Here is a 12,456-nt window from a genome sequence, read left to right as displayed (position 1 = left end):
GCTAGGATCTTGCAAGGTAAAACATTTTTTTTTAAAGCATATAAGTGGGCTTCATGACGTGTGTCTGTGATCCCAGCGTTCAGGAGGAGGATCACTGTGAATCCAGAGCTTAGAGTACATCATAGTGAGACCTTGTCACCAAAAAAAAAAAGTCATGTAAGGTTAGAAAGTTATCATTGAAATACACTCTATACACATACTTTGTGCATTGCTGGGATCCAGTACAGCCACTGAGCTATACCCACAGCCCCTAAAATAGCTCCTTTAAAAGCATTTGATAAGCTGGGAATGATGGTACACTCCTGTAATCCTAGCATTTGGGAGATTGAGGCAAGAGGATCAAGGCTAGCATGGGCTACACAGTGAGGTCAAAGCCAGCTTAGAATGCACAGTGAGACCCCTGTCTCAAAAGAAAAAAAAAAAGCACTGAATAAAGATCTAGCACATAATTTGTTAATGTTGCCTTTTCTATTTACACTCCAAATTGTGGCACGTTTTTTAATAATCAGAAATACATGTTTTGCTTTAATAATGAACTAAATCTAATCCTGTGTAACTTCACATTTGGAATAAAAATTTTAGTTTTAGTATTAGCATTTTATTTTAGTATTTTTTTTTAGTATTTAATTTAGTATTTTCAAAATACTTAAGCACTTCTGTTGCTAATACAGATATTGAACATTATCGCCTCTTGAAAGTGGAGAGCTTGGAGTTTATCATAGATAACAGAAAAAGTAGAAAAGCCTATAATATTAAAAAATTTTCTACTAGGTTATTGCTAACTTTTTTATGTTTTTTAAAATTTTCCAAATTATATGGGAGAATATGTTTTCCTGTAATTAGAAATGTGGGTTACTCATGTTTTTTTAAAGGCCTAATATTAATAATCCTGTATTGCTTCACAATTTGGAATGTAAATAGAAAACACAGCATCCACCAACACCAGTTTATAATTCAAAATCTTAAATTGTGAAAGAACCAAGAACCAAGTTGATTATACTTGTTAGCTTTACTTTCGATCATTTAGTGCTTGAAATTTATGAAATTTATTTATTTACTTATTTTTGTGCCGGGAATTGAACTCTAAACCTCATGCTTGCCAGGCAGGCGCTTAGGCTGCTGAGCTAAACCTCCAGCCCCCTATAAAATTTATTTTTAATTTGATCTCAGGATGATTACTCTTTATTTTGTCCCTTAGTCGTTTAAATTTTTTTATGGAATGCTGTTATAGACTAATGTATATTTAAGGTTTACTGTCTAATTGTGGAAACATTGGCTACCTCTGTTCCTTCCAGAAAAAGGAAAACAGGAAAAAAAACTTCAATGACACAGGCTATAAATCTTTACCTTCATTTCCCTCCAGATCCTCACCACCCCAAAACTCATCCTGGGTCTATGGGTATAGCTTCCTAACTGGGTCCACTGCCTCTAATCATAGTGTCTCATTTTTAATCCTGTTTACATCCCAAGAGCACAGCTCCAGTTGAGTCTCTAGTAAAAAAGTCTGAAAAGTTACCTACTGAATAAAGTTCTAACTTTTGGCATAACATTTAGGAACTTTCATAGACTAACCTAAACCCATCTGTCCAACCTCTTAACCATAATTTCTGTTTTAGATTGTTGGTTAATACTAATTTCAAACTTCTTTTAAAGCCTTTCTTCTCTCTTCTCCTTTGCATCTTATATCCTAAGACACTCTGGAACTATAGCACCTGTGCCTGTTTTCATTTATTTTGTCTGTTGGACTATGAACTCTTGGAGATATGCTTCTTTTTATCCTCAGGATATAATAAATTATGCATGGTTTGTTAGATATAAATATATTGATGGTGGAACTGATGAATTAAAGGGTATCTTCTGACTTCTCTTTATTCTCCATTAAATCTCTCCCTGGGTCCTATACAAATTTCTTTACCTTTTCCCCTTGTGATTTTTTTTTTTGAAGGGAATAAAACAAAACAATAGCTGGGCATGGTGGCACAAGCCTGTAATCCTAGCACTTGGGAGGCTGAGGCAGGAGAATCATTGTGAATTCAAGACAAGCCTGGGCTACAAAGTGAGCTCAAAGCCAGCCTGAACTGCATCGCAAGACTCTGTCTCAAAAAGAGAAAAAATAAAATAAAATGAAACAAAACAGTGAGAACAACATAGAATTTCAAAAATAAGACAGAAGGAAATCCCCCATAGTCACTATAATGCATATTGTTGTCTTCTAAACTGATGCTCAGACTACTGGCCCCAGGCCTGCAAAGTCAATCAGTCAATACAAGCATTAAGTTGTTTTTGTACTTCAGTTGCTATCATCCCAGCCTATGTTTCTCTGAATCAGCTGACTGCCCACAGGGGAAAAAGGGGAGGCTCATTATCTCCCAGCCCGCACACTGGCTGCATCACAGGAAAGACAAGCTGACTTCTTGATTCTTTTCCTGGCCCCTGGCCTCCACTGTGATTTTTTTAAGCTCCTACTTTTTTTCATATTTGAATATCTATAATCTGTAACTGTACTGTGACTATACTAGACACCATTGAATTAAGCATTGATATGGACAATTGACAAGGCATCATTAAGACAGTTACTTCTGTGTTTTACTTTCGTGAATCTGAAGCATTTTGGAAGCCCCCTAAAAAGTAGCGCTGACCCAAAGGATCAAATAAAAGCTGGACCTGGGCCAGAATAAAAGCTGGGCAAGCCTAGGAGGTCTACAGATTATCAAATGACTTTGGATTAAAATCCCTTTAATAGAGTATAGTTACATCCACCTTCTCTTCAAAGGGAAAACTTTCAGTATAATTCTGAGCCTACCACTTAAAACTCAGTGTATCAGGTTTAAAAAGAGGTAGCAGTAGTTTCATTTATGTGATGTAACATTGAATAGTTTTGGGATGCTTTTTTATGGGTGTTCTTATTGAGCACATGTTAATAAAATGTAAATATAGTTTTAAAGATTGAGGGTTGGCTGGGGTTTTAGTTCAGTCTGCCTAGCACGCACAAGGTTGTGAGTTCAATCCCCGGCACCAAAAAACAAAAAATAAAATAAAGATGAGGGTTAGCCTGGCATGGTGGCACACACCAGTAATCCCAGCACTTGGGAGACAGAGGCCTGAGAATCGCTATGAGTTCAAGGCCAGCCTGGGCTACATAGTGAGTCTCAAGCCCAGCCTGAACCACATAGTGAAACCCTATCTCAAAAAAAAAAAAAAAAAAAAAAATGGTGGATAAGAGCTGGAGATTTAGCTCAGCGGCGTAAGTGCCTGCCTTGCAAGCAGACAATTGTGAGTTCGATCCCCGGTACCGATAAAAAAGAAAAAGACAAAGGAAAAAAAATTGGGGGATAAGTCCTCTAGTTAAAAAATCTTTTATTTCATTAAGTTTAAGTGTCCTCTATTACTTGTTAGAACTGTTTTCCACTTACAGTTCTTTAATAATTTCTGAACCATTTTCACATTTGGTAGGGTTATAAAAGTTCAGATTTTCAGTTATAAGAGTAACTACCAAATGCAACAAGTAAAAATGGTAACATTAGTACCTAAAATGTTCCATACAGTTTCATTAAAATTTTTTTCTTAGGATGATCAAAAAGCAGAGAATGATATGGCAATGAAACGAGCAGCTTTGATGGAGAAACGATTAAGAAGGGAGAAAGAAAGTCAGCTTCGGAAACAGCAGCTGGAAGCAGAAATGGAGCATAGGAAAGAGGAAACAAGGTAAAAGACACTGCTGTGCGAATTCTAAATCGTAGCATTAATGTTGCGCTGGCATATTTAGTAAGTGTGCATCCCCTCTTATCTCCTTCTCTCTCATGGAGCTACATAACCCAGCCCTTTTTATTTTCAGATAGGTCTCACTGCCACAGGCCAGTGGCGCAATGGATAACGCGTCTGGCTACGGATCAGAAGATAGGTCTCACTGTGCTCAAAATTTGGCATCATGTGCCTAGGCCCTTTGAATAGCTGAGATTATAGGCATGTGACTGGTCTCATTACTTTTTATTAACAGATTTTTTTTCCAGAGATATTTATAATATACTAGACATCTGGATCAGTGCTGACTTTTATTTCCTAAAGTATTGCCTGATTTAGCTTGACAAAGATCCCCAGAAACATTAATTTAAAATAACTTCATTGGGAGATATGAATATATAGACTTACATATACATACACATACATGTGACCTGAATTTTCTCAAATACATTTTTCCCCTAAGGTGCTGAAAAATACCCTTTTCACAGCAAAGATTGTGGCTGTTTCTAGTGTCACTGGTCTTTGGTATGCAAAATAAAAATTTCACCATGTGATTTCTTAGGCGTAAAACTGAAGAAGAGCGTCAGAAAAAAGAAGATGAAAAAGCACGCAGAGAATTTATTAGGCAAGAATATATGAGGCGAAAACAACTGAAACTAATGGAAGATATGGATACAGTGATTAAACCCCGTCCTCAGGTGGTAAAACAGAAAAAACAGCGGCCAAAGTCAATTCACAGAGATCATATCGAGTCCCCAAAGACCCCAGTCAAAGGTCCTCCAGGTAACAGCTTCTCGTGGTGGTCTGTTCAGAAACAACACCAGTGTGGTTTGTCAGACTAATTTGATAATGCTTTGATATTGCTAAATTGGATGCTTAGTTTGAGATTGTGCATGGTATTATTTGGAAAACCAAAATGGGAAAAAGAAGGGTTTTTTTTAATGAATTACGTGTATCATACATGCATGCATATATTTAATAGAAAAATGTAAATGTTAAAGGTCTAATTTAAGTAGTTAATTATTAGTGAACTGTCCTCAGATATAATCCCTCTGAATTATCTATCCTTTAATTACTCATAAACTTAGAATTAAAGTTTTATGTATGAAATATTTAAGAAAATATCTCTAGAACAAGGAATATAAGATCAAGAGTTTGCAAGTCTTTCCTGTAGAAATGGTCAAGAATCCAAATTTATAATACCTGGAGTTGAGAGAATACATTTTTTTAACTCACCACACATACTTTTCCTTTAAAACTTTTATTTAAAATGAATGCCATACAGTACTTGCTGGCAAGTGTGAGGTCCTGAGTTTAATTCCCAGTACCCACAAAAAATAAAACAGTAAAAGCCGTAGAACCCAGAGTAGTAGCACACACTCAGAGGCTGAGCCAGGAGATTGGCTACAAGTTCAAGGCCAGCCTGAATTGCATAGCCAGCCTCTGTCTAAAATAAAAATAAAAGAATTCCCATAGAAAATTTCAGAGAATTACCATAGTTACTCTAAACATGAGAGAAAATAGCATTGTTTAAAGAAGAACTCTGTCTTTTCAAGTCAATGAAGCTTTTCTCATCGCTTTTTTTCTTTTTTCTTTTTTTTGGTAGTACAGATGGAGCCCAACAGTGCTCTAGCACAGAGCTGTATCCCCAGCCTTAATTTTTTATTTTGAGACAGAATCTCACTAAGTTGTCTAGACCAGCTTCAAACCTGATGTCCTCCTGCCTCAGCCTGCTGATTTTCTATTTAGGACTCAGATATTACTATATACAGTTTTCTTTCTTGAAGATACCTTATTAGCACTTCATTTTTGTAATAGCAAACTAATTTATCACTGGTTTCTGAAAGTAAGTTCTTTGTTAATTCTAAATATATTATATATATATATATATATATATATATTCATGCACATATATTATGTTTAATTAAAAGTTAGGGAAAAGAAGCTATAGAAGCTCAATTTTCATATTCTGATGTTGTCCAAAGAATAGTTGCTCCTTTTAAATTTCTAATTTTGTTTCATTCAGTATCATAAATTTATTATGTTTTTTTCAGTCTCTAGCCTTTCTTTGGCATCGCTGAACACAGGTGATACTGAGAGTGTTCATTCAGGCAAGAGAACACCAAGGTAAATCCAAAATATAGAAATATTTTCCATGGGGCTGGGGATTTAGCTCAGCGGCATAAGCGTCTGCCTTGTAAAGCAGGCAGTTGTAAGTTCGATCCCCGGTACCAATAAAAAGGAAAAAGACCAAAAAAAAAAAAAAGAAATATTTTCCATAGAAAAGATCGGGCCATTATATGTAATTTAAGTAAATACTCTTCCATGGATTTGTTTTTATATTTTATAATGACTGAATCATAATCATAAATTTGTTTGCTATCTTATGTATAAAGAGATCTGTTGTCTTTTAGAATTTAGAAGTACTAACATTGATGAGATAGTTTTTATAAGCAATAAACTAACAGTAACTGTCCATGAGTAGTTGCTAACATGATTAAGTCATGATGAGTAGAAACAGAAAATTATGTTGTCTACTGTCAGCCTTTCTAGCTTAAAACCTTTTGAATATGAGTTTTCCTCCATTGGAATAATTCCAAAATAGGCTACCTATTTGAATTTAATCTAGAAACTAAAACTCATTTTATTACTTTATATTATAATGCCCATACCAGAAGAGTATGTTTTAGTGATATTCATCGTCTTAAGTTCTAATCTTTATCATTGTGTTGTGCCACTGATTTTTACATGGAAAAACATTGCTTTTTTTCAACAAATATAGGTATTTATAGTGAGAACTTACATATGAAGCTGTACATAAGACAAACATGATCACTATCTTATTTTTAAGATCCTAGGTTGTTTTTGTGAATGTTCTTAAACATATGGTCTGGCCCCAAAGCATTCTTTTCTTTGAAACATAAGAAATAATGTTGTTTACAATTTAGATCAGAGTCTGTAGAAGGTTTCTTGTCTCCAAGTCGCTGTGGCAGTCGAAATGGAGAAAAAGACTGGGAAAATGCATCTACAACTTCTTCCGTGGCTTCTGGGACGGAATATACAGGTTAGTGTCTGTACATTTTAAGGGAAACATTTGAATTTAATACACTAAACAGGATAAAGAAAGTTTATCGACTTGGGGCTGGAGATTTAGCTCAGCGGCATAAGCGCCTGCCTTAAGCAGGCAGTCGTGAGTTGGATCCCCGGTACCAATAAGAAGGAAAAAGACCAAAAAAAAAAAAAAAAACAACTCACCTTTTGATTTAAGCAGTCTCTTAAAAACTGTAAATTCAAATGATCATTTTCAAATAGCTCTGCTTCATCACACTTTTATGAGGTATGATAGAAGTACCGTGTATTTAAATTCTGAAAAAATTGCTAGAGAAAAAGACACATCGTCGTTAATTCCCCCTCAAAATGCTCCCTCTTGATTGAAATACTTATCCCATTGTTCTTGCTACTCTTTATAGCTATTCTGAAAGTCCATTTTCATGAATGTCTTTAGTTGCGGTATCTTGGCTGCCCGTATGTTCTGAATTGATTCAAAACATTTATTTTTCATGGTTGTTCTAACTTTGAGGAAGAGGCAGGTATTGCATAATGTCAGATCTAGTGAATAAGGTAGATGAAAACACACTATAATGTTTTTATGATCTGCCTTTCTATTAAGTGGTCAAGGGCAGCAGCTTTCACTATATTTTTTATCCTACCTCATAAAAACTCATGAAAGAGGATTTCCAAAATGCCTTCAGAAAGTGGCAAGAATGATGGAATAGTGTGTTTGGAGCAAGGAGAGTGTTTTAGGTTTCTTTTGTTGTTGTTGTTTTGTTTTTTTGGTACTGGGGATCGAACTCACAACCTCACACTTGCCAGGCAACCACTTAGCTGCTGAGCTAAATCCTTGGCCCAAGCGGAGCATTTTTAATGTGAACATTTACACTGTATGTTTTGTTTACTCCTTGTGCTTAGGGAATTAGTAACTTTCCCAGATGACTGGAAATAGGTTTCTAAACAGAATTAGTGATGCTACTTACATTCCATCCCTCTACTTCTGTCTTTAAAATTCTGGCCATTTGTGCATAGTAGTTTGAGTCTGAAGAAGTTTTAGAGTTCTGTCAGCAGTACATGGGTTCTCCATACTGTGTAAAGCTCAGAACTCAAGCCTTCTCTCTAGAACTGAGATTTCAGATGTCTTGAATCTGTACTTTTGATAAGTATCAAAGGACTCGAGAAGATAAGGAGAATGCATTGAATTTAGGAGAGTACCTAGCCTCTCACATACGCACCAAGTCCTCTTCCAGCTTCCATTAGGGCATGACTGAAGTAAAAGCAAACTGAAGAAGAGTGTGTAGATAAGAACACTTAAAATATATGAAGCAAGAGAGAAAATGAGAAGAAAGGCGAGCAGCATCCTGAGGAATGGATGGGAAGTTACAGGAGAGCAGCAGAGGGCAAGAGCAGCGGAAGGAGATGGCGGGCCTGCTGCAGCCTGGCAGAGGTGGAAGCCTTGTGGATCGGAGTGGCAAGAGCCCTGCTATGTGCACTTTATTTACTCTGTACTTTTCCCTCACTACGCTAGAGCTTTTAGTATAACCTCCTTCAGCCTGTCTGTCAGCCTTTAAAGTCTTGATTAGATTTGATTTCCCTGTTACTGCTTCTGCTTCTCTGTTCAGCTGAACAACCTGAAAAAGATGAAAACTTTTTTTTTTTTTGGTCTTCTTCAAAGCTTAAATTACTCGTCAGCCCATTCTGCTTTCGTATCAAATTTAGGATTAAGCAGTGTGGCAGTTATGGGAATACCTTTTTCCAGCGCTGCTCTCACAGGGCAGGCTCAGAAAGCCATAGGATTATCCTACAGATGTATCCCTGTGCAGATGAAGCAGTGTTTTGATTTGAATGCCACCAGTAAAAAGGCTTTAACATAGAATTTTGTTTTATATAGCAGTTTCATCAGTGGAAGAGCAATTACATCATTTTAAAATAACATTTCTGGGTGAGAGATTTAGCTCAGTAGCATAAGTGTCTGCCTGGCAAGCCAAGGTCCTGGGTTTAATTCTTGGTACCAAATAACAATAATAATAATAATAATAATAAAATAAAATAGCATTTCTGTCTTAGAGATGTTGGTGTGTTTGTTTGTTTGTTTGTTTTTAATTGTCTTAAATCCTTACCATAGGACCAAAACTCTACAAAGAACCCAGTGCAAAGTCCAATAAGCACATAATACAAAATGCTTTAGCCCATTGCTGTCTGGCCGGAAAAGTAAATGAAGGTCAGAAGAAAAAAATCCTGGAGGTAAGTGTGTTTGCATGAAAGTTAATTTAGCAACATTCTGAAACTGTAGTGATCTTTTTATCAATACCTGAGAAAATATTCTCATAGGCCTAATATTTCAACAGCATGTAAGAGATGTATTATAAAATGTTTTAGTTATTAGATTTAGTTGAATCTCAAGTTGGATTCTGGAAGTCTGCAAATTTAAAAATTAAGAATACACTTTAAAATTTGTCATTAAAATAAGCCTGGGGGATAATAGCTCAGGGCTAGAGTACGGGCTTAGTATATGTGAGGCTCTGGGTTTGAGCCCCAAAACCACCAGAAATAATAAAGATAGCCATTAAAACTTGTCATAAAATTTGACCAAGAAATGTTATACAGTTATATAAATTTTACTCAGCAAAATATATAAGGGTTTTATTGTTATTTTGTTTTGTTTTGTTTTTTTCTATTCTAAAGGAAATGGAGAAATCAGATGCCAACAACTTCTTAATCTTGTTCCGGGATTCAGGCTGCCAATTCAGGTCGTTGTATACTTATTGCCCAGAAACTGAAGAAATCAATAAACTGACTGGGATAGGCCCTAAATCTATCACTAAAAAAATGATTGAGGGACTTTACAAATATAATTCTGACAGGAAACAGTTCAGCCACATACCTGCTAAGACTTTATCTGCCAGTGTTGACGCAATTACCATTCATAGCCATTTATGGCAGACCAAAAGACCAGTAACACCCAAAAAACTTGTACCTACTAAGGCATAGGAGTTGGGAAATACTTGCTTCAGAACATTCATGGTAAATTTGCACTTCATCTTTCCTGCCTGTAGAAAAGCTTTCTAATTGCCAACAAGACTTTTTAATTAAAACTGGACATTAACTCTGTTGTCATGAACAACTGGAATGTAAACCATTGTATTTTGGATTGCAGAAGAGTCTCATTTAGGTGGTAAGTCCAAGTGATGAAAGGAAGTGTTTGATTCCCGAATGGAGATCTATATGTTACTGAATTCATCTGCTTGATACTATATAAGTGAAGTCTTGGATTCTCATGATCAGAAAGGAATAGATGTTGAAATATGGCTAGGATTACAAATTATGTGTTGTATTGGTTGCTTTTTTTTTATCTTTTACTGTACATGTTTGTCCTCAGATCGTTTGTTTTGTTCCCTTTCTCTCCTGAGGGTTTATTCTAAGATACTTTTATATTTTGTTTTATGTAGAGATCATGAAAGTAGGAAATATACCTTCAGAAATAATTTGCACCTTTTTTACAATGTTGAGAAACACTAGTGTTACATTTTACAATAATCTTCATGTTTTAAAGGTATTAGAGCATTTGCAAAATTATTCTAAGTATTTACCATTCTGTATTTATTATTCACACAAGTATTAATATTTCTCTATTAAGAGGTGTTGTAAAGAGCTGCTAGTAGGTTTGCTTTAAACTGTATGAACTTAACCAAGAATATGTTATAAGAATTTGCTGATTAAATCAGTGCTGTTTTTACACCACTTCTGGCCAACTCAGAATAATTTAGATTGTTCTTTTAACAGAAAAGGCTTTCTATCTCTTTTAAAGTAAGTCACTTTATAAGCTGGCAGAAGTAAATGACACTTTGAGAGTAGTCTTTCAGTCTGAAGATGTAAGATTTCCTGAAGCAAATTCTCAGGAGATCTTTACATTATATTTATAACTGACACAAAAATTATATTTAGAATTTTTAAACATGTACAAAGGGCTACATTTTAATTTTAAAATAGCTCCATGTTATTTTACTTATATTGAGTTTTTCTTCTTTTTAATCCTTTTCAAGTGGAACGGCTTAAGTTAAGGACACACTTGAAGTCTCCTCTACATGATCTTTGTTCTTTAACAGTGTATACCAGAGGGTTAGCTGAGGAAAAACTTCATTCTCAGGAAAAGACTTGAATGATTATGTGACCCTGTTATGTTTCAGTGTTGTGACAACTGTGTAAACTAGGGGGGGAAGACAGTATTGTATCATAAATGAGATGCGTAGTTTGTTTTCTTTAATGGGAAGTAGAAATGAAAATACATTTCTCTAATTGAGCTGTTTAGAGAGAGAACTAATGTCTCATATGATGTATTTACTTATTTAAAAAAAATAGGAATGAGATGTCCCTGAGCTGTACTTTTCTATTATAAGGCCTTTAGGCATCAGTGCATCTGGTTTACCAACATTTTCTCAAATGCTGTCAATATTTTACTGTAATTTATGTTCTTATATTTATGTATATTTGTTAAAACTGTAAAAACTTTCACAGATTTTTTTTCCAATACCTGTGCAAGATATATGTGTAGCTCAAAACTATCTGTGATCTGCTGTTCGCATGTGAGAGACCAGGATATGTAACTCTTATATTTTAAGTGTATACATATTATGTATATAATATATAAATATGAAAATGGGGAATTATACATCTTACCTTTCAAATAACAATTTTTATCACAGAAAGGATCATCAAATATGTTTAGATTCTCCTAGTTTATAATAAGTATAAGTAAATTAATCCGAAAGCAAGTAATAGTCAAAGGAAAAATTTAGGCATTTTACATTACTAAATTCTTTCCAGTTAAATTTCCCTTACCAAGGCAATTGTCTTGATATTACCTGGTAATTAAATTTTAAAAATTGGATGTAAGACAATGGAAGAGCTATTGAACCCTAAACAAAACTAACCTTTATTCTTATATTTGTGTTCAGCAATTAAATTGAAATCTGTAAGGTCTAAAGGTACAATGTGACTATTACCACAAAGCTCATTGCTCTCAGTATAATATTTTACTTTATTAATGCAGAAGGAATACGAGATATTCTTTAAGTCTGCAGAGTTTTTATTTTGGTGCAGCTTTTTAAAAATTATGTTTTAAAATTACACAAAAGAAAAAAACATCCCATTTCATAACGTTTGGGGATTTTTTTCAACCTTACTGAAATGCACTGGTGCTTTCATTATTGAAGGTCAAGTTATAATTATTCAATCAAATTTGCCAAACACTTGTCATGGATATCAGTGTAGCCTGTCAAATTCAGCTGTTTGACATGGCTTTGGAAAGCTTTTAATTCCTCTTGGTTTTTCAGTTTTGTTTAGAATGACTGTTACAGTTTTTATTTGGCTGTTTAAAGCCAAAGTTAGCTCTTAATTCTGACTTCATGGACACTGTTGGGCAATGTACAGTGTATGGTATGCGTACCTGTCCACTTTAGAGCATTGCTTACAGGTTTTTTAAAAGATGCTGTGCTGTAAAATATTGTCATATTTGCTATTTCCTGAAACAGTGTAGTTTTTCCCCTTTCATTTGAATAAAAGCATGGCACCAAATGACTCCTGTTTCTTGAATAAAAACTTTTAAACACATTTTAACTTAGGAGAACTTAGTTTTCCTGTTCCTTAACCTAGGTGTAAATTTAA

At 34.8% G+C, this 12,456-nt stretch overlaps 1 protein-coding gene across 4 annotated transcripts in view; it reads left to right on the top strand.

The window, feature by feature from the left end:
- Camsap2 (calmodulin regulated spectrin associated protein family member 2) overlaps positions 1-12,366 on the top strand; it is a 95,342-nt gene extending 82,976 nt beyond the window's left edge. For all 4 annotated transcript variants that reach the window (XM_063239895.1, XM_063239894.1, XM_013157985.2 and 1 more), the window contains 6 exons: positions 3,569-3,705; positions 4,304-4,524; positions 5,796-5,868; positions 6,690-6,805; positions 8,918-9,036; positions 9,478-12,366. In XM_063239895.1, coding sequence (XP_063095965.1) covers positions 3,569-3,705; positions 4,304-4,524; positions 5,796-5,868; positions 6,690-6,805; positions 8,918-9,036; positions 9,478-9,783 — 972 coding nt within the window. In that variant the 3' untranslated portion in view covers positions 9,784-12,366. The remainder of the gene's footprint in view (positions 1-3,568; positions 3,706-4,303; positions 4,525-5,795; positions 5,869-6,689; positions 6,806-8,917; positions 9,037-9,477) is intronic.
- Positions 12,367-12,456: the final 90 nt, after the last annotated feature.

The sequence above is a fragment of the Cavia porcellus genome, unplaced genomic scaffold, assembly GCF_034190915.1.
Source record: "Cavia porcellus strain 051 isolate PalLab524CR breed Dunkin Hartley unplaced genomic scaffold, mCavPor4.1 scaffold_29, whole genome shotgun sequence".
NCBI classification, from domain to species: Eukaryota; Metazoa; Chordata; class Mammalia; order Rodentia; family Caviidae; genus Cavia; species Cavia porcellus.
This window is presented reverse-complemented; position numbering and strand designations above follow the sequence as displayed.